At 49.3% G+C, this 22180-nt stretch overlaps 2 protein-coding genes across 4 annotated transcripts; both read right to left on the bottom strand.

Annotated features, from left to right (window-relative positions):
* Window positions 1–770: 770 nt before the first annotated feature.
* Window positions 771–1884, bottom strand: irx7 (iroquois homeobox 7). The gene is made up of 2 exons (XM_028994528.1): window positions 1678–1884; window positions 771–1568 (listed from the first exon to the last, which is right to left on the bottom strand). Exons 1-2 carry the CDS (start codon window positions 1870–1872, stop codon window positions 900–902), a joined length of 864 nt encoding a protein of 287 aa, XP_028850361.1. The 5' UTR covers window positions 1873–1884; the 3' UTR covers window positions 771–899.
* Window positions 1885–6208: 4324 nt separating this feature from the next.
* LOC114797910 (ankyrin repeat domain-containing protein SOWAHA-like) lies at window positions 6209–20301 on the bottom strand. 3 transcript variants are annotated; one of them, XM_028993182.1, is made up of 15 exons: window positions 20043–20301; window positions 18151–18212; window positions 17795–17974; window positions 15908–16033; window positions 14794–14850; window positions 14537–14638; window positions 12640–12651; window positions 12514–12516; window positions 11456–11458; window positions 9010–9096; window positions 8797–8799; window positions 7470–7472; window positions 7301–7373; window positions 7110–7202; window positions 6209–7023 (listed from the first exon to the last, which is right to left on the bottom strand). In XM_028993182.1, the coding sequence occupies exons 1-15, from the start codon at window positions 20179–20181 to the stop codon at window positions 6854–6856; spliced, it is 1113 nt and encodes a 370-aa protein (XP_028849015.1). In that variant the 5' UTR covers window positions 20182–20301; the 3' UTR covers window positions 6209–6853. The 3 variants fall into 3 exon arrangements, with proteins under 3 accessions (XP_028849015.1, XP_028849017.1, XP_028849016.1); XM_028993184.1 differs by having other exon boundaries at window positions 15908–16030; XM_028993183.1 differs by lacking the exon at window positions 8797–8799.
* Window positions 20302–22180: the final 1879 nt, after the last annotated feature.

The raw sequence follows: 22180 nt of genomic DNA, 5'->3' as shown, positions 1-22180 counted from the left end.
AGTGTGGGTGTGGATGTGGTGTGAAAAGTCATCTCGACCTCCCGGCTTTGAAGTCGGCGTGTCCGCAGTTCTTAATTATCGACCCGCAATACGCAACAAGCTGAGAACTTAACCACGAGGAGGTCTGAGAAGCTTCCAGAGACCTGCTGTGATGTGCAAATGCGCTCCACCAGGATCCAAAGTTCCAACCAAACGGCTATAAATCATAAATCATAAATCATACTGCGGAGGAGAAGCAGGACAAACAGGTTTTTACCCGCAGATCACAAACCGGAGCAGAATTCACATTTTTACACACGATCCTGCTGACCAAAAACCTCCAACAAGCCAACTCTTCATAATACTAACCCCGCACGTTTATTAACGGGTTTTAATAAAACGCGCGTCTGTTTGTTCATATGAATAATTCATCCCCAGAACATCTTCCATCTTATTAATAACGAACACGTCAGAGCGGGACAGGAAGCGGACCCGTAATAAGAAGGTTGCGGGTTCGAATCCCGACCTGCCAAGGTGCCACTGAGGTCCGACTTGATCATGGTACCGTCTCCACACACTGGTCCCCGGGCTCACTGGTCCCCGGGCTCACTGGTCCCCGGGCTCACTGGTCCCCGGGCACCTGTCATGGCCGATGGATTAAAACCCCGTGTGCTGTGACGTACCGTATCACGACCCTCGAGCTCCCCACAGCGCATCAAATAAAACGCGTCACCTTTTCTTTCTTTTTTTTCAGATTCGAGTGTTTTATTTTAACAAAATAATTCAACACGTGGGTGATGCGGATTTATAATTTACACCGTATATAACAAAAATAGTCGGATTTATGTACAGCATGTACAGGAGGGTCCCGCCCGGGGCGGGGAAAGTGCAGCAGGGCCGGGTGGCGTCTCCACGGCGGCTCAGGCGAGTCCAGGCGCTTTCTGCGCGCCGCAGCTGGCCGCCAGGTACAGTCCGTTCCGGGACGCCCAGTCCCGCCACCACGCGGGGGCCTCCGGCCTCCTGGTGGCCCCCGAGGTGGCGGTCTCGGCCAGGGACCAGATCTTGGGCTTCTGCAGCTCCTTCTTCTGCGCGCCGTGCTCGGCCGCGTCCGCCTGCGCGGCGACCTCGGTGTCTGTCGGGTGTTCCGGACCCTCCTGGTCCTCATCGACGCTCTGAGGGTCAATCTCATCTTCATCCTCGGAGCAAGGGCCCTTCTGGAGCGAGCCTTCCTCCTCGCTTTCCTCCTCCTCCTCCTCCTCCTCAGACCTGGCCCGCGACGCCCAGCTCACTCGGTTCTCCTTCTTCAGGCGGCGGCGCGCGTTGGCGAACCAAGTGGACACCTGCGTCAGGCTCATCCTGGTCACGATGGCCAGCATGACCTTCTCGCCCTTGGTGGGGTACGGGTTCTTCAGGTGCTCGTTCAGCCAGGCCTTCAGCGCGCCGGTGCTCTCCCGCGTGGCCACCTTGGAGACCCTGGCGGGGTCGTCCGCGGCTGCGTGGCGGTACGGCGAGTACAGCGGGCCGCCGTGGCCGAGCAGTGCGTGGTGGTGGTACGGCGAGGGCGCCGCTTTCAGCTCGTACGCGCCGTTCTGGAAATAAGACACAGTCACGATTTCCTTATCGATCAAACCGATTCATCAAGCGGTGAGACGCGCAATTACGCGCTGGAACCGCTTTCAAATTCGACAGAAATCTCACCATGTGCGCCAAGTGTCCCGGATGAGGGTAGGGGATGAAGTGATATCCCGGTATTCCCGTGTACGCCGGTATTCCCGAGTATCCCGGCACGGCCGCCAGGTGCGCCGGGGCCTGCGGGGTCCCGGGCGGGCGGACGAGCAGCGGGTACCCCGGGGGCGCAGAGAGGGACCCGAATCCGGTCTGAGACGCAGGCATCCTCGCTGTCGCACAAGCGGAGCTGGTGTCCGTCGCCGGGCTCCGGTGGCCCCTCTTATAGGCGGCCCGGGGCCCGGGGGGCGTGGCCAGGCGCGGTGATTGACAGGCGCTTTCGGGGCGCTTTCGCTCCGTTTAATCCCTTCAAAGGGGCTTCGCTGCTCCTTTCCTGTCCCGTAAAAAAAAGCCCCCAAACCCACGAGTTTAAAACTCGCCACATTCCGAGCAGCATTGTTTTTGTATTCCAAAATGAAATATAATGGAACTGAAAAGCGAAGACTTTCAGTATTAAAATCCAGTGTCTCGTGTCCCTCAACATTCATATCATTGGCGCTTTTGGAGACGCTTTGTCCCTCGTTTGCTCCAGTGAAAACCGACGATTCACAATCAACTTTTTTTTTTCGTCTCACGCTGAGACTTTCATCTTCGCGTCTGGAAGCTTCCAAATCACACGTTTTACGTGCAGAAATCTGATTAGCGACAACGCGCGACGTCTGACGTTTTCGCGGCACCACGGGTGCGAATTGAATTACAAAAAGTGATAAAACACAACGACTTTTTTTTTTAATGTTCACACCGGAATAAATTCACCTCGTACAAGCTGCATTTATAGTTTTTTTTTATGAAATAAATGATTGGAAGATAATTGGTGTCCTTTGTGGAAGGTGTCGTGCTTGCTCGGTTCTGCTGCTGCATTGCAGCGTCATTAAATGCGTTTAAACGGGAACAGGTGTCGACTAATGTCAATGATAATGAGACGATAAGGAATGCAAATGAGGCTTGGGGGGGGGGGCGGGACCAGATTAGAACTTGCCCCCATACATACCAATAGGGCACAACAAGCAGGCCTGCATAACTATGGCCTACACACCTTATAAATGACACGCCGTTTCAAAAGATTTTCCATTGATCCTACTGATCGGTTTCCAGATCCTACTGATCACAACACGCCTTGCACATGCTTTACTTTTTAACTTGAAATAGTGCCACTGCGGGGAAAATACGATACCCCATCTGTAATGTTGTATGTAGCACAACCACAGGAGCGGAGGGTGGGTGGGTGGGTCACTGGGGGGTAAATTTGTTCATCTTGAACAATGCATCTAAAGGGATACTGGGGGGGGGGGTTATAGAAGGTACTAGAAACTGATTCCCTGCCCCACGTCTGCAGGACAAACAGCTCCGAGCAAAGATAATTGTGTTCTTCCTTTCTCTCCATACAATGTAGGTGTTGGTCCAGATCTGACAGGCCGCCTGGCCGCTGTTTACGCCGAGACGGCCTCGTTTGCACAGGGAATGAGCAGCCAAATGGCCGCAGATAGCGCTGGCAGACATGAGAAAGACGGATTGACGGGCGAGAGCGAATTCCTTCCTCTGGACGCCCTCGTGTTGGCTTTATCTGTCCCTGCAACTCAAGTCCACACCTGATGGAAGGCCCGATTCCCCTGGGAAACAGGACCGTGTGGCTGTAGCGGCCCGAGTTGTCCTCAGAGCGGCCGGGTCCCGGGGCTAATGAGCCGCCGATGACGACGGCCAGAGGTGTCGCTTCATTAAGCTGCCATCACCTGAATAAGAGGCGACAAAAGGGCCGAGCGTCAATCCGATCCCCCAACAAAGGCGGCGCTGGAATCCACAGCCGGCCCGCCACACCTTCCCCTTGTTAGTTTTCTTTTCTTTTATCGGGAGCGGAATGCTGCTAAGTGTGTGTGATGGCAGGAAAGGAAATGTTTTCCCATCTCGCCGTCTGCCGCATGCGAACCAGCCCGAGAGGCCTGAACATTTACGCCATTTATCCAGAGCAACTTACAACCAGTAGTTACAGGGACAGTCCCCCCCTGGAGACACTCAGGGTTAAGTGTCTTGCTCGGGGACGCGATGGTAGTAAGTGGGGTTTTAACCTGGGTCTCCTGGTTCATAGGCGAGTGTGTTACCTACTAACCCTACTTTCAGTACCCTACCACCCTTACAGTCAGTTGTTACAGGGACAGTCCCCCCCTGGAGACACTCAGGGTTAAGTGTCTTGCTCAGGGACGCGATGGTAGTAAGTGGGGTTTGAACCTGGGTCTTCTGGTTCATAGGCGAGTGTGTTACCCGCTAGGATGGATGGTACTTCTGCAGGTCGTGCTGCTGTAGTCAAAAGCCAGATGACCAGAAGGAGGACGGAAAGGACACCAAGTCCCCCACTTTTTGCAGGGAATGATAGCGAGCTCCTCCCTCCCTCCATCCATCCATCCACAATGCAGATCTTTATCTGCTTCACTCCATCACCCTGTTTAACAGAGGAGCGCGGCCCGGGCCGCTTGCAAATGGGACGTCTTTGTTACAGCGAAAGGAACGGCCGGCCCCTGCGGCGGTGTGTAAGATTGAGTGTGTGTGTTTGTGTAAGTGTGTTTCTGTGGGCGTGCCTTGACTGGCGGCCCTCCGCTGTGTGATTGACAGCAGGCGTTCGTTAGCTTGTGATGGACATTGTGACAGCTGCTGCTGGCCTCCTTTTCACACACACACACACACACACACACACACACACACACGTCACCCTCCACCCATGCTCACTGGCCCCATTAGCCCATTAAACTGTATGCACCTCAGGAGGCCAGTGAGGAGCTCCGCCCTCTCCGACTGGTGAATGGAGCGACCACTTAATCAACAACATTCTGGAACTTCTACATGATGTCATTACGGGATATTTCCTCCCCGACCAAGCGAGTTCACCGTCCTCCAGAACTTCCCATGAGCTTAAATATTCTTTAGATATGATGCCATGATCTCAGCATGCGCCATAGACCTGGTTGCATTATCTGCATTGGAGGGTCGGGCATTGACGGCCGGTGTTACAGGACATGCGTTCCGTACGGCGACACTCGGACCAGCACGTCAGTTGGATGGTCAGTTCCACCATCTTGTACCGCCAGAAGGTGTGCAAGACACACATTAACGGCCTGCCGAGGTTTTCCAGTCGTTCGCGGCGTGTCGTTTCATTAGTCTGTGCAAAGTGGGGGTCTCGGGGCGAACCCACGTCCCGGTGTGCAACCTGGGACGCGACATCTAAATTTCAAAGGCGACAAGGAAGCCAGGGGACAGCGGGGGGACAGTGGGGGGACAGCGGGTGCAGCGCTCCAGTGTTCCAGAGTTCTGGATAACAAAGCAGGCCGGGGGCCGCGTGGGGGGTGTGGCTGTGATGGAAATGAGCAACCAGCACCACAATATAGCAGCTAATCTCCCCAGAGAGGCAGGGAGTCAATCTGTGTGTGTGTGTGTGTGTGTTTGTGCGCACATTTTTTACTACAGCACCTCCACACACACACACACACACTCACTTCCAATACAAGTAGATACAAGTGCATTAAGAGAGGTGGGTGTGAGCAGGGCGGGGCGTCACGGTTTTTTAAGGGAAAGGTGGGGGGCGGGACGCTGTAGGCCTCAAAGCATGGGATTAAAGTTAATATGCCCTCCCTGGGCCCTAATCTCTTCAGAGGGCCACTCTGTTTGAGGACTTGGGGGCAGTAAGATAAGTATCTATTACAGAATCCCTCTCATCTGCCCCCCTCCCAGCCCAACACAAGCCCTTCAAAAACCTCGGGACTCTTCCCCCGTCTTGTGACACCTTAAACCCAAAGCAGAGTGTTAGCCTTCGGCGGATAAGCCGGTGTTAGGGCCTCGGAACGTATGGGAGCGAATGGGACCCGTATTTGCCCCATCTGCTTCCCTCACAATGCGGCGGCCGGCTGACATCAAAGGCCGGCGGCGAGCCGGAGCGAGAGACGGAGGAACCTAAAGTCTTTCTCCGGTTTCACCTCGGCAGCCACCCTGGGGATGGGCCGGGAATGCGGAGATGTGTAATCCTGTTAGGCCACATCCCCAGAGCGGCAAAAGTAACTCCGGCGGGGAGTTTCTCACGCCGAAGTTCCCCGAAAAATACCGCAGCGTAAACACAGGAAGCTGCATCAGACTCGACGGCCGAGAGGCGTCAATATTCCACTCAGCAAACACAAACACGTCCGATTTTATCACATGATGGACCCAGAGCAGACACAATGCGTGCAGATAAATAATGACAAGTGAATTAAGCCCATTTACCATACCATCAAGTGCAAACAAAGGCCGGCCGAGCGCGCTGAATGGCCATGCTGATAGCATCTGAAGGGCCACTAATGCTCGGAGATCAATGACAGGCTCCTACTAAGCATTTAATGACGGGCATTTGGCATTTAGCACTTCAAGCAAGTCCTGAGCGCCGAGCTCCAAAGGACAAAGTAGCCGCGGTCTCGTCCGCCACGCGGTTCCGACTCGGACGGTGATGCCGGTGATGTGTGTGTGACAGTGGAAAAAATGATCTCGGTCCTCATCCTCAATTTTATTACAGGAAATCTTTTGAAATACTACTTTTGAAGTGTATTGTGACAACATACACACATTTAAATGATATACCTTTATAGGAAATGTACTGCTCTATAATGTGGCTATACAATGTGTTACTACAGAAAATGTAATGTTTGAAAACCAGTCGGCTGCATTTGTTTTAAGCATTTTAGATTTTTTTCTGTAATTTTGAAAAATAAATTTAACATGAAACGTTTCACGTGCTGTAGCAGCTTCTGTTCTTGGAAGCCATCGCTTAAAAACACATCTCACGTATAGAATAGAAAAAAAAGAATATAAAATCAGCCAAGAACATTTACGATAAAAAAATAAATAACATTTCTGTTCTTTATGTGCACAATATTGATTAATATCCAGTATAACAGAGGATTTGTATTGATTGCACAGTCGTGGTGGAAATATGATTTCATATCTACAATAATTTCCGAATGATAATGGGAACTGTAATAATTAATGAGGGGGAGAAGACTGGATATGAAGATTATATTATATCATATTATTTGAAAGTTGTAAAATTGCACGTATTGCATCTGTGTCCATGAACTGGACATAAACTGCATTAAAAGTGTAAAACTGTAACAAGGTTCTAGTAAGTATCGTTGCCTCAGCGGGAGAATTTCCTGGTTCGAAACGCCGGAATGGTCAGCTGATTGGTGGAGGCCTGCTCCTCCGGTATGGGGGTCAGGTCCTCCGCTGAGCCCCACTTCTTCTTGGGGTGGAACAGCAGGGCTAACTTCCTGTTCCTGCGCTCCCCTGCCTGAGGCCCATGGAATTCTGGGAGTTGCAGGAAGATAACAGTCAGCGTTGGTTAGTAAAACCGTGCAGAAGACAAATTCTACATGAGCACGCTGCAAACTCACGGGCGTCTGTGGTGTCCTCGTGCCCCGAGACTCTGGCGGTGAGGTAATAGGCGGCGAAGCGGCCGCTGTAGTCGCGGACGTTCCGCTTCGCTCCTGCCCAAAGCAGACGGACAACGTTCAGAACATAAGGGTCTAACAAATGGAATGGACCTGCAGACCAACCGGGCTGCATCTGTAAGCCATTTGCTCACCGTACGCCTCTACGAGTAAGTCCGCGACGTGGCGATGCCCGTGCAGAGCGGCGATGTGGAGGGGCGTGTATCCCTGCACACGCACGTGCAGACGTGAGAGGAGAAGCCAGGACGCATGACACGGATACACAATGACACAAAATCACAATGACGAGAACGTTCCTCTTACCCCCTTGAAGGTCCCGGTACCCGACAGCCAGATGCAGGACGAGGGAAAGAGTTAATACAGGTTAGAGCAACAGGGCCCATGACAGCTCGATAACTGCCAGGTAATTGTGTGAAATTGGCGTGCTGCGCGGCGGCAGGAGGAAACTCCGCGGCTTCGTTTTGCGGGAGACATGACATGCGTGTGATTAATGAACGTGCGCTCCCCGAGCCGCTGTTTACACAGCTGAGGTGACATCAGAGGGCCACACATCTGCACACACACATTCACAGAGAAGCACAAAAGCAGCAACACACACAAGACCCAGTACTTACACGCTGGACAACAAAAGCAGCAACACACACTCACACATGTGCACGAGACCCAGTATTTACATGCTGGACACATGCGTGCACAAGACCCAGTACTTACACGCTGGACAACAAAAGCAGCAACACACACTCACACATGTGCACGAGACCCAGTACTTACATGCTGGACAACAAAAGCAGCCACACACACTCACACATGTGCACGAGACCCAGTACTTACATGCTGGACACATGCGTGCACAAGACCCAGTACTTACACGCTGGACAACAAAAGCAGCAACACACACTCACACACGTGCACAAGACCCAGTACTTACACGCTGGACACACGCGTGCACGAGACCCAGTACTTACACGCTGGACAACAAAAGCAGCAACACACACTCACACATGTGCACGAGACCCAGTACTTACATGCTGGACACACGCGTGCACGAGACCCAGTATTTACATGCTGGACACATGCGTGCACAAGACCCAGTACTTACATGCTGGACAACAAAAGCAGCCACACACACTCACACATGTGCACGAGACCCAGTACTTACACGCTGGACACACGCGTGCACGAGACCCAGTACTTACACGCTGGACAACAAAAGCAGCAACACACACTCACACACGTGCACGAGACCCAGTACTTACACGCTGGACAACAAAAGCAGCAACACACACTCACACATGTGCACAAGACCCAGTACTTACATGCTGGACAACAAAAGCAGCCACACACACTCACACATGTGCACGAGACCCAGTACTTACACGCTGGACACACGCGTGCACGAGACCCAGTACTTACACGCTGGACAACAAAAGCAGCAACACACACTCACACACGTGCACGAGACCCAGTACTTACACGCTGGACAACAAAAGCAGCAACACACACTCACACATGTGCACAAGACCCAGTACTTACATGCTGGACAACAAAAGCAGCCACACACACTCACACATGTGCACGAGACCCAGTATTTACATGCTGGACACATGCGTGCACAAGACCCAGTACTTACATGCTGAACAAAAAAAAGAAACACAAAAGTGTGTAAAACTCAATTTCATTTTATTTTTGTAAGTTTACTTTGATTTATGGGGGGGCGGAGTCTAACAATAGCACATAACATATAAACAGCTGTCCGCTTACTTATTCTCATACATTCAAGTTTGTTAATGTGAGATCTAATGGATGAATTGATTGTCCAACAGAAAAGTGGACACACACTCACTGCTTTGGTGTTGACGTCGGCCCCCGCGTCGACCATCGCTCTCACCATCTCTGTGTTGCCGTGTTTGGCTGCCCAGTGCAGAGCTGTCTGGCAAAGTATAAAAGACTACATTTACATTTACATTTACAACATTTACCAGACATCCTTATCCAGAGCGACTTACAGTCAGTAGTTACAGGGACAGTCCCCCCATGGAGACACTCAGGGTTAAGTGTCCTGCTCAGGGACACAATTTTTTGATCTTGGTTCATATGTGAGTGTCTGATACCACCCCATTACAACCGGCTGAAACAATGTGCCTTATGTAACACAGTGCACCAAGGTGCATTGTGGGTAATCAATTTTTCTAAGCGTTGCTATGCCCCCCCACCCCCTTCTGGAGGCCAGAGCTAAGGCTCGGAATCCAGCTGTGCACAGAGGGAGGGGCAGGAGGCGGGACAGTTTCCTGATAATGGCGGCCTAATTACAAAACAACATACCAGTGGGTGCACTGCAGGGGTGTGTGTGTGTGTGTGAGTGTGTGTGTGTGTGTGAGACAGAGAGAGGGAGGGTACGAGGGAGAAGATGGAGGGTGTGGCTGTCACACAGGGAAGATTGATGATGTTGGTGTGACCCGCTGATGGGAGACACTCCCAGCCAACGGCCCACTGTCAAAGCATGTCAACAACACGGGGGACCCTAGCACACACACCCACACACACACACTCACACATGTTCATGAATGTCCACAAGCTCCAATAATTCATATACAAACACAACTACTGACAACGTGTTTGATCACAGCTGAGGAGAACTGAGCTGAGATGATGTCCACCACAGAAAGTCGTCACCAGATCTGAGCAGGCTGTGATGCGACCGACCTTCTCGCTGAGATATGGGACCTTGTCTCTTCTTATCTCGGGACATGCATGAGGGTCTGAGGCCACAGGAACACACAGGTAACCTTCAGTCTGAGGACGGCTATACGTCACAGAGATGGATCTTTAAATGGCTGGGGAAGGGGGGTGGAAGTGGCGGGGGTCCTTCCTTTAGCCGACTGTGCTCAGCCTGATGGACAGATTGTGACGGAGTGGCAGCGTGATTGAGTCGGACCGCAGTATCTACACCTCCTTTGTCCTCACTGTCGCCGCCAGGTGACGGATTGTGCTCCGGGCCTGCTTGAGCGACGGGCCAACGGGGTCTCCTGGGGTCCGGCCTGTGACGAACGAGACGGGACAGGATGCAGCGTCTCCTGTCCTCGTCCATCTCAGAGCCCCCTCCCATCCTTCCACCCAAACCTGAGTCCATCTGAGCACACAGACTGATTCAACGGCATCACGCGGCCACACAAAGAGCTGCGTCAGACGGAGGTTCCACAGAAAACAGACGGCCAGGTTATATACTTACAAACTGAGAGTGGGTGTCGTCCAGCACAGCAGGCAGCCATACAAAGCGGGAACAGAGAGAGGGACAGGAAGGCCATTAGTCATGTAGGCACGCAGGTAACTTTTACCTTGTCCATGTCCCGACTGGAGGACAGGCTGGGAGCATAATGTAAAACGCAATTTTACTGATGTATCTGTCTATGGTTGAAACAACTTTATTTGGTGACCTTAAGAATTTATTCTCCACAGAACAGGGGGCGGTGTACCGCCAGAAAGCCCACCAGGAAGTCCACCAACCGGGAAATGGACAAATCCATCCTACTCCTGGTGAACAGCAGATCTTGTTTCCGTTCAAATTCACCAACGTTCACCAAAATTGATCACGACGACGTCACAATGATATTAATTCTGTGATATTTGGTACATTACGCATGACATGTATCTGTGAGCCATTACAAAATGTAACCTACATCCCTGCACTGCCCTTTATGAGTGTTTCAACGCTGAGAAATTGCCATTGGTTTCTCCCTCTGCTATAAAATCTGAATGTAGATCCGAAGGGGGGATCACAATATCTTGCTGTATCGAATATTTTGTCCCGCCCCTGCCAAGCACATAAACCTCCAAACCGAAAGCAGAAAAAACTAAATATTCTGCTTTTTTACCGGCTCTCACGTGTGGATTTTCCACACAGTTTACTGGTTATTCACCAAAAGTGCCATGACTTCCTCAAGTAGACAGTGGCATTACAAGACCCGGGTTAGCATGCTAACTTCAGGAATTTATGGACGTTTTTCATATAAGGTCCCAATGTTGCTGCTTCACGTTCAGTCATTTAGTTGAATATGATACTTATTGGATATGCCTTATTGTTACGGTCTTAGGTCTGGATCAAACCAGGATCGCATTTCAGGTTCCCAGTCCTAAAGCCATGGTGATATACCGATGTAAAGATGACCCTAACCCTGACCCTAACCCTGGGTGTTCTACACTGGTTAAGCCTTTAAAGAGACCCCGAAATGAGCATCTCTGCTGCAGAACTTCCAACAAGAACGGTTAACCCCGAAATGTCACACAGAGACAAACTGCATTGGATGTCAGTGGAGAAAAGAAAATGAATTCTGGTCCAACTGATGTCCTTCATAGCTATTTTGAATCTGAAAGGGTGACGACAGATAAGAGGTCAGATAATGTTCTATTCTAAAAATATATTTTCTATTAATTACCAACCATACCAGCTAGTATCATAGAATATGTGATCAATACAATAGATATAAAGTATTTGTATTAAAATGCATTAGAGTAGTATTTTGTGCTGTATGCATGTACTGTGGTGCTTTATTTACGTTTATAAATCACGTTTTTCTGAACCTGAGCATGGGCTTGACGTGTCCCAATTGTCCACCCAATTGCACCTCCAGGCCACAGAGAGGGATGGGGCGTGGTTCGGGCGGTTGTAGGGAGGGGCATCAAAGCGCCGGTGGGCGATTCAGCCCCTTCCCGAAGACGCGGTGGCCATTGTTTTCCGCAGAGGAAGATGGTGTTGGGGGGGTTAGATCCCAGCTCTGCTGTATTACTTTGAGATTAAGCCTAAGTGGGCTTTGAGTCGCTGCTTAAGCTGTCCCTCTGCACTTCAATGGGCCATGGGCTGCTGTTCCCTCCAGGAGGGACGGAGGGAGGAGGCCGGGCGGCTTATCCCAACTCTTGGAAGGTGGTCCAACACAGGACAGTGTGAGAACCCTGACCCTGGAGGGCCTGACAGCAAACATCAGTCCAAAAAGCTGTTAAGCGCACAGGAGGGACAAATAAAAGGATTTGGTCGTGTTTGAGGGGCTTGTCTGAAGGGGGCCACAGAGGCTAAAAAGCTATCACCCATAATCCTTTTGATAGTAGCGCTTTGAAATGCAGCCTTCAGATGGATTTGGGGGCTCAATGCTGCACCTGGGTGTTTTTGAAGGGTTAGAAGTTGTGTCACGGCAGTAAGTTCACAGCGACCCCCCACCCCTCGAGTAAAACTACCACATGAGATTCTGTCCGTCCAAAGGTGACCAGAAGAGATCCAATATCCAATAAGGATCTTTGGCAGATTATCTCAGTTTGTTTGCCTGTTTAGTGTCGGGTCAGCAGCAGAAGTACTCACCCCCTTCAGAAATGAGCCGGACACCGCAGAAAACAGAGGAGAAGAGAGGGGACAAGAGCTGGTTAGCTGTGGCCACACACGTCCATGACAATGTACCACCATCTTCACACACAGGATGGTACTTACTGAGATGAAGTCCTGGTTAAAGTCACAGTAAAAAGAAAAAAACACCAGGTAAACGAGACAGCTAAAATACTTTAACAAATGTAATAAACCAAAGAACACCCTTATGGTGTCATTTGGAAGGTGGGTTGCTGGTCTTTAACCCCGTTATGCATCGAGGTGAAGTTAATTAGTAGAGTATTTTATTCAAGTATAAATTGCTCCAGAATAATAATACTCAAATACAAGCAAAAAGTAGTCATTCGAGTACAAACATAAGTAGATAAGACTACTCAAGTACTGAGCAACTGTTGGATTGTAATTTCTCATTTATCTCTTCAGACAGAAAAAATATAAATGTGCTTAATCTGGTATTTCCTAATAATAATAATAATAATAATAATGAAATTAATGGACTAAATCTGAGCGTACACACTAGAGTTGTAAATCTTGGCCCAAAGATTCATTACGAAGATATCCAGGCTTTTAAAAAGCTGTACTTGTCGGGTCAGGCTCAACATTTTAGGCCCAATTACAGCTTATATATATTAACACATCTTATATATGTTAATTATATGTGTTAGCATTGGTATATTAAATAAGACAGCTAAACGATAACGCCAATTCCTCCCTCTACAGAAAATGTGTAGTGCTCTACATAAAGTGTCTTTATGAAAGACTGGGATTCCGTATTCTTACAGTAACCTTTGGCTTTGGCCCTGGAGACGGTCACATCTGGAAACAGATGTGCAGCCATGTGACTGCATGGCTACGTCGGAACGATGGAACGTAGTTATGTGTTTGGTCTACTGGTGGCATCTATCCGGCAAAAATAAAGGATATGAATGTTTTAAAAAAGTAACGAGTCGAGTGTTTCAAAGTAAGAGTCGAGTTTCTAATTCACAAAAGTAAAAGTATGGCGTTGTAAACCTGCTCTTAGAAGTACATTTTGTAAATGTAACTTGTTACTACCCACCTCTGGGTGTCAGCCATGTATTTAATGGTAATGTAATGGACTGTGTCATGTTCGTCTCGTGTAATGTTCTCAGATCGTGTTCACCTGTTGTCTATTTATATAATTGTATAAAGCTATCCTGTTTGTGTCTGTTCGCCATCGGGTCATTGTGCGTGTTGATGTTCCCTTGTCTCGTGTAGTTTGTATTAAACCCCTGTCGTGTGAAATCGTGTGAATGCGTCCTCCTTCATCGCCATGTCCCCCCCACTGTCCCCTGTCATGTCCCTGCCATGTCCCCTTCATCGCCCTGTCTCCCCCAGGTGGCCTAGCGGTTAAGGAAGTGGCCCCGTAATCAGAAGGTTGCCGGTTCGATTCCCGATACGCCAAGGTGCCACTGAGGTGCCACTGAGCAAAGCACCGTCCCCACACACTGCTCCCTGTGCGCCTGTCATGGCTGCCCACTGCTCACTCAGGGTGATGGGTTAAATGCAGAGGACAAATTTCACTGTGTGCACTGTGTGCTGTGCTGCTGTGTATCACAAGTGACAATCACTTCACTTTCACTTTCATGTCCAGACCCACCATGTCAGACTGCCTCACTGTAGTGTACTGAACTCTATGTACAGGGTGGGCCATTTATATGGATACACCTTAATAAAATGGGAATGGTTTTAACTCATGAAAGAATAAAGTTACGCACACCATTGTTTTTCTTGTGAAATTACCAATAAATTTGATGTGTCACATGACCCTCTTCCTATTGAAAAAACAAAAGTTGGATCCAAGATGGCCGACTTCAAAATGGCCACTATGGTCACCACCCATCTTGAAAAGTTTGCCCCCTCACATATACTAATGTGCCACAAACAGGAAGTTAATGTCACCAACCGTTCCCATTTTATTAAGGTGTATCCATATAAATGGCATTTTTATCGCCGTGCGCAGCGTTCCCTGACTCAGCGGTACCTTCTTGTTGGCCAGCGCCGGGTCCTGCTGGAGCAGCTGAGTGAGGTGGGCCAGTCGGGCGCAAGCTGCTGAACAGAACCAGTCCTTCTCTACCGGATCCAGCTGATTTAAGACAAAATAAAACAGGGATGAGTACACGTGCAGGACGTCCCTGCACATGTTCATAAATGCATGAAGGCCCAGGATGTTGGTGTATTAAATTATTCAAATGAAAGTTATTCCGAGGCAACACACACACATTAAGGGCTTAAACTCACAGCTACAGAGTGAGAGCCTTCATGTCCGCCGCACTCCTCCTCCTGCTCCGACTCCGACTGATGGATAGAAGGAACGCAGTTATTTATCGTTCGTCTCTGTCCACACTTACTTTAGAACATGGTGGAATTGTGAAATCTGGTTAGAAGACATGGCAACCCTCATCCGGCCTCAATGCAAACCATGACCACTGGGAAAAACGACCGACTCCAGCCCATCATGTGCCTGAAGTGATAAAGTGAAGTGATTGTCACATGTGATACACAGCAGCACAGCACACGGTGCACACAGTGAAATCTGTCCTCTGCATTTGACCCATCACCCATAGTGAGCACCCGCAACACAATATGAGGCTGAAAGAGCACAATTTCGGGGCCATGTCATGCAGCCAGAATGTCAAGGAGTCAATTTCCGCTGCACATCCTTCATTTTGCAAACAGCGAAGTGCATGACTGACAGCTACAGCCTCCTCACAACAGACAAAGGAAAATGTCGCGTTCCGGTTCCGGACTCGAGCGGCCGCTCCTCTGCCCGCATCTGCATACGACAGCAGGGAGGACACAGATGATCATTTTTTCTCCTAATGATCTGGAACATGTTGCTGCTTTACACGACAATGGAGCGGCGCTTTCGCATGTTAATGTGCGCGCGACCTTTCATGTGTTGATTCGTAGCTGCTTACGGCCCTGGCCGGTCTGGTGCTCCCTGCTGGTCGTTCAGGTGTTAACTCAACCTCAGATGAATGGCCAGGTAACGGGATTATGAATCTATGTTCTGTAATAAGTAGCCGTGACCAGCATGCACACACTTGTCCCTCACAGAGGCAATAATAAATAAAAAATTCTTCCAACAGAGTGCAGATTTGTCCAAGATATTTGACACTGGGGAAGATATTTGATATTTGGTAGGTTGGTAGTAGCCTAGAGGGTAACCTGAAGACCCAGGTTCAAACCCCACTTACTTCCATCGTGTCCCTGAGCAAGAGTGTCTCCAGGGGGACTGTCCCTGTAACTACTGAGTGTAAGTCCCTCTGGATAAGGGCGTCTGGTAAATGCTGTAAATGTAAATGTTGACACAAATTGCAAGTGATCTCACTTTATCTTTTCATTCACTCACCTTTGACCCTGAGTCCTTGTCTGGCTCGTCCTCAGTGTCGGGGGGCTTTGGGGTCTCTTGTGACGGCTGAACCTGGGCATCAGCCAAAACCACCGAGGAGGGGCTGCTGTCAAACTGCATTTCCTGCTGCCAAAAAAAAAAAAAAAAAACACGGCACGCATCAGCGGTGACTTTCCTCGCCGGCCGTCCCACGTCACTGTTTCCGAGCAGTCACTCCACCAGGGGAACGAAGATCACGTCAGAGACAGGACAACGCTCGGCGAAACGATCCATTTCTTATCTCTGCTGCTCTGGTCTTTCCTGGACCGAAGAGGCCCTGTGGACCTCAGCGTTCGTCTCAAAGAACAAGGCGCCCTGAAGTACCGTATTACCGCACGTCCTGATTCACTACTGGTACAGAGCCTCGGCGAGGTTGCGTAACATTTGAATCGCGCTCCAAGCCGAGTAATGTGAGTTAGACAGTGAGCAGTGAGGTCATCTCCAAGAAAAACACAGGACCAGGACGTACCGGTCACACATGTCAGCCGTTGATCATTTCTGATCAACCCAGTGGTGTAGAATAATGCGTTGCTGGTTTTCATTACTGTTTAGAAGAGCCTTACCGAGAGCAGCTGGAGTTACAGTGAAACTGTAAGTCATCAGTGGGATACAGAACAGGGGGGAACTGGACAGAATTCAGAAGAATTAATAAAATGGCCGTTTCAGGGAGGGTCGCCCTGTGGAATAAGGAGATGTATAGGGTGGCATCCATCCAGGGGGCGCCACAAATGGCAGAAGAAAAGGGACATAGCACTATTCTTAAAACTAGTTGGTATTGTACAGCGGTTTGTACAGCCCCAAGCAGCACAAGAGTGAGGCCTTTTTATGCACTTCTCTCCATAGACATGTATATGCTTCACTGCACAGCAGAGCCTATGTCAGGATTGCCTGCAGCTGGGCTCCACACCTGACTCAAATCCTGACGCCCCATAAATGCCGGAAGTTTCCGCCCTTTCTGGGTCTCTGGCATTTTCGTGGACTCTGCACGAACTTGACCTGGTTTTGTTTCATGTGTTTTGAGTTCTGGCAATCGCCACACGCCTACGGGTTAGTTTCAGTTCTTTATTTAAGTTAAATCGTTTTCGGCCACCGCGCCATTGTTTATTTGTATTTCTTTATTGTTTGTTTATAAATAAAACCCCTTCCCAGTATGTCAGCCTATCTCAATATGGCGGCAACGTTGACGTACGATGCACGCGCGTCATGCGCCATCTACCCATATGTCTCTGAATCGAAAGTCATGTGACCAAATATGTCACATCCGACTGAAGTGAGACTTCAGTCAGCTCGCAAACTTTGAGAGAATGAGAGAATGGATCGGATATGTTGCCGATCCAATCCATGTACTAATCATTTAAATCGCAGCTTTTTGCGTTCATGTAATCGCACAGACTGACATCGCGATTATGATTGTGATTAGATTAATCGTGCAGCACTAGTATTAATATGTCTTAATATAAAAAGAACGCACCAACATGAATTTACCAGCTTAGCAAAGCTTATTTAGTAGTAATAATAGTAATAATGGGGTGTTAGTAGTGTGAGTGTGTAACACACTCGCCTATGAACCAGAAGACCCAGGTTCAAAACCCACTTACTACCATCGTGTCCCTGAGCAGGACACTTAACCATGAGTGTCTCCAGGGGGGGACTGTCCCTGTAACTACTGATTGTAAGTCGCTCTGGATAAGGGCATGTGGTAAATGCTAATGTAATAATGATATGTATAGTTCTTCCTATATGTGTATTCTTGTTATAATAAGACATAGAAAGCAGCGTTGCCCTCCATCATATTCAATATTCCATTCCATCACGCTTATCATATCGGAATCCCGTCTCTCCATTCACCTGATCTGGGAGTCCGGGAGCCTCCGTCACCGTAATGATGGGTCCTGCGCTCCAGGCCGCCTGCCCAGACCTGGTGCTTCTCTGGTCGGGGGTGCCGGGCGTGGCCTGCTGGCCTGTGGGCCCGGGCCTGTCCTGCATCTGCTGGCGGTAGCGCTTCTTCAGGACGACGAACTTCTCCCCCTGACAAGTCAAGCAGGTACAATTTATTCTTCATTTCAAGTGAGACTAATTAAACCAAAATCTTGTTCACTATTTTGGTTTTATAAATCAGGTCACTAATTTTATAGGATGAACTATCTTTATATATAAGGTGAGTAGAGTTTAAACAGTGGGACGTTTCCGCCGGATCTACTCACGTTCTCAGACTTCACCACAGCAATGCGGTCCAGGGCGGCTTTAAACTCCTCTCTGTATCGGGCTGGGAAGTAAATACAGTCAACCAGAGCATAACGGCAATTTTCCCAAAAGACTCTTCCCAGGCATGGAAGCGGCTGGAGTCGACAGGAAGAGGAGGGGAAATGCCACGAGGGCCTAACTCCCGTTAGCCATTACACGAGCGCGGTGATAAGACACACCTCTGCAGCGACAACGCACACTCGCCACGGCACATTCCACAGTCGACAGGGGGCCTCGTGGATGGACGAGGGTCGGTGTTGTGTGTGTGTGTGTGTGTGTGTAACTTCACTCCCCCACACACTGATCTGGCTTTCCAGCAAAGTCCCCAAAGGATCTCAAATTACCCAACGACCATCACACGAGGGTGTGGCTCCCGGCGTTTAAGAAGCGCAGCCGGTTCCATCCGGGGGGGACGAGAGATGCTGGGGTCGGACGCCTGACCTTTGACCCGAGGCGGAGGTGTTTAAAACCTGACCGCTTCTCTCAGGGGGCTCTGAGCAGCCAGAACTGTCAGGCTGATGAACGCCAGCGGACGGTTTGGACTTTTCCTTTTTCCTGTCCGGAAGCTGGGAACGATCGGCCGACGGGGGCAGTTACACACAAACAGGAAACGCAGAGGAAGCTGCACCTCACACACTCACACAAGGAGAGGAACAACCGTAAAAGCGGCCATATGAATATGATATCTCATACACAGCGAGCGAGGCCCGGGACCCAGATTAAGTGGAACACATGCTATTGTCCCGGACGTAACTCCGGCTATAGGGCAATAATTATGATAATTGGAGCGCCGTGTCAGATGGCGCTGGTCCAAAGCAGATTTACAAAAAAAAAACCTCTGGACAGAAGTGATTTAAAGGCCCGGCGCATCTGTCCAAACGGCGCCGGCCTGCCGCAAGGTCGCACAAGCGCAACACAATCGCACACCGGCCGCGCTCGTCTTGATTTCGCACAAATTTTCACACTCGACTCCTCGCCTTGCAGCTGTAGGACTGCACATGGATCGAATTAAAAAACCTCCGTTTCTACCGGAGCCGACAGTTATTACACACACAGCTGGACCCAATAAAGTCCTGATACGGTGGTCAGCGAGGATATGATACAAAAACACAGAGAGAGAGAGTGAGTGAGTGTTGGTGTGTGTGTATATATATGTGTGTGTGTGTGTGTGTGTGTGTGTGACTTACAGTAAGGTACAGTAAGGATATGAATGTATGTGTGGGGCACAATGTGTGTGTATGGATCCATTTGATTTGTACTTTGTAGTGTGTGTGTTATGTGTATGTGTGTGTGTGTGTGTGTGTGTGTGTGTGTGACTTACAGTAAGGTACAGAAAGGATATGAATGTGTGTGTAAGGCAGTGTGAAAGTGCCACAGGGTCTAGTGTATGGATGCATTTGATTTGTATTTTGTACAGTGTGTGTGTGTTATGTGTGTGTGTGTGTGTGACTTACAGTAAGGTACAGTAAGGATATGAATGTATGTGTGGGGCACAATGTGTGTGTATGGATCCATTTGATTTGTACTTTGTACAGTGTGTGTGTTATGTGTATGTGTGTGTGTGTGTGTGTGTGACTTACAGTAAGGTACAGAAAGGATATGAATGTGTGTGTAAGGCAGTGTGAAAGTGCCACAGGGTCTAGTGTATGGATGCATTTGATTTGTATTTTGTACAGTGTGTGTGTGTTATGTGTGTGTGTGTGTGTGTGTGTGTGTGCGTGTGTCTGAACTGCTTTTGTCACACCGCTGGCGCAGTCGCGACTCCGCAAATGGACCGTAATCCGGATAAAGCGGCTCCGCGGTCCGGTAAAACGGCGTAACGGGATCTGAGCAGGAGGGCAGCGGGACTCACCGCGCAGATGCACGTCGCCGTGGTTCACGAAGCGCTTATAAGCCCGCGTCATGTCCGCGTTTTTAACTCTGCCACCGGACGAGTGGATGAAGTCCAGCAGCGCCGCCTCGCTAAGGTCCTCCTCCCCCGTCCTGATCATTATCGACCCGGGGTGATGGTGACGGTGAAGGTGATGGTGATGGTGATGGTGATCAGGTTAAGATCGCAGCGTTATCATGTCTGGACGGAACGCGCAGGGTCCCACTTCTCTCCACCCAAATCCGGCCAGTGCGCCTCCTCCACTTTAACCATTTCCCCGCTGCTCCAGCCCCATTCCGACACGAGAAAAGACGGCGAACCGCTCATTTAACGACGTAAGACATTAAAAACATTGTTATTGCAAATTGCAATCCTCTTCACATTGATATTTCTAGAACATGTAATACTTTACATTATCTAGAGGGACTTATAATCAGTAGTTACAGGGACAGTCCCCCCCCTGGAGACACTCAGGGTTAAGTGTCTTGCTCAGGGACACAATGGTAGTAAGTGGGGTTCGAACCCGGGTCTTCTGGTTCATAGGCGAGTGTGTTACCCACTAGGCCACTAACACCCATGATACTTCATTTATACATTAATCCAAAAATCTTATTTCTGTGAGATGCACGAGAGTGAGAGTGATTGTTTTGTCATTGTCAGCACAACGCAATATGTGACTGCACTAACAAAGAAATATGAAAACTTGTAGGCTTCCTGTCCGGTGAATTGGAGTTGAACCCTTTATCACGCTCCCAATAAGCCAGAAGGAAGCCTGAACCTGAACCCGACACAAACAGCGCTCGGAAATGTAATTAAGAAATATTTCAATTTAAACACACAATATAAAAAAAAACACAATATTGAGATGAAGGTAAGCTCCTTATGAGCTGATACAATTACCATAATCTCACAGCATGTTGTTAAAATCATACCTTATGCTCACTTTCATTTTTTAAAACGCCTAAATTAGAGGAGGATAAGAGCAACTTGAAGAGGAACATCTGCCTCTGCATTAAAATGTTCTGTTTATTAATTGCTGACCATCAGCAGCCTTCAGAAAGGCAGATATGGACCAGCATTTGGCATTCGTGTACCTGTGTGTGCATATGATCTTCTGTTTATGAATTTTAATGCCATAAATGGTTAAATTGTGGGTCTCCAGACAAATTCCAAAGGACAGAGATTCCCACATTTCCCCCAGCCAAGTTTTCATTTAGACAAGAGGAATGTTTTAATTGGGGCCGATTTAGCATTCGCCTCGAACTAAGCTCGTCTGCTTGTACTTGATTTTGTTCATGGTTCCTTCTAAACTGTGCGGAACGGTTTGGAGTGAAGATCCTCGCCAAAACTGAGGAGGCAGCGGGACGTCAGTTGCTGAGCACCCAGACTGGAGAGTCATGGATTACGTATGAAGTCCAGGGTTGGCCGGAGGTTACAGGCTCATAGTCACACATTCACTCAGACCCTCTGTGGCCACTTTATTAGAGACACCGGTAGGGTTTTGTTGGTCATCCATCAGCGGCCATGTTCCGCTGACCACAATCTAGAATCTGCCGCAGACAAAGCGGCAGGGTGTCAGGGGCCCTGGTTGGTGGTGGTGCCAGATGTTCTCCAGCGGCCTCCCAGGCTGGATGAAGGTCGCCGGTCACTTTGCAGGGCAGCTGCTGGCATTGCGATCCACTCCATATGCCAGGTTCATGTCAGCAGGCTTTTTTACGGAGCGGCCTTGTAAACACACACACACACACACACGCGCCGGAAACCAATGTTTAGAAGGGGATGAGGTTGATTAATGAGCAGGAACACACACACACTGTAAGCAGGGGTGAACATGTAAGCCTCAGATGCAGTGTGTCACCGGCACAAGAGGCTTACGCGGCCGGATTGTTGGGACAGACAATGGCGTCTACCTGCCTGTAATCCCAGAGTGACCCGGCGCCCGGCGGGAGGGAGGACTTTAATAAACTAAGTGCTCCTGTAATCACGGATTTGCCAAAGTGCCTTTTTGTGATAATCTGACAGTTTTTACAGGATGCTATTTGACATCTGTCATAGGGAGCAGTTTTAACTCGTCCACACACACACACACACACACACACACACACTGTCATTGTTCAACG

This window comes from Denticeps clupeoides, chromosome 10 (assembly GCF_900700375.1).
Source record: "Denticeps clupeoides chromosome 10, fDenClu1.1, whole genome shotgun sequence".
NCBI lineage: Eukaryota > Metazoa > Chordata > Actinopteri > Clupeiformes > Denticipitidae > Denticeps > Denticeps clupeoides.
Note: the sequence above shows the minus strand (reverse complement) of the source record. Positions and strands in the feature narration are given on the sequence as shown.

Bases quoted from the DNA above. Each gene is read 5' to 3' on its own strand.
- LOC114797910 (XM_028993182.1), bottom strand. From the start codon at position 20,181: ATGATCAGGACGGGGGAGGAGGACCTTAGCGAGGCGGCGCTGCTGGAC. The intron at 14,851-15,907 runs GTGAGTGAATGA...TCTATCCATCAG, and splicing joins ACAAGGACTCAGGGTCAAAG to TCGGAGTCGGAGCAGGAGGA. The intron at 7,024-7,109 runs GTGAGTTTGCAG...TGCAACTCCCAG, and splicing joins CGAGGACACCACAGACGCCC to AATTCCATGGGCCTCAGGCA.
- irx7 (XM_028994528.1), bottom strand. From the start codon at position 1,872: ATGCCTGCGTCTCAGACCGGATTCGGGTCCCTCTCTGCGCCCCCGGGG. The intron at 1,569-1,677 runs GTGAGATTTCTG...TCTTATTTCCAG, and splicing joins CGGGACACTTGGCGCACATG to AACGGCGCGTACGAGCTGAA.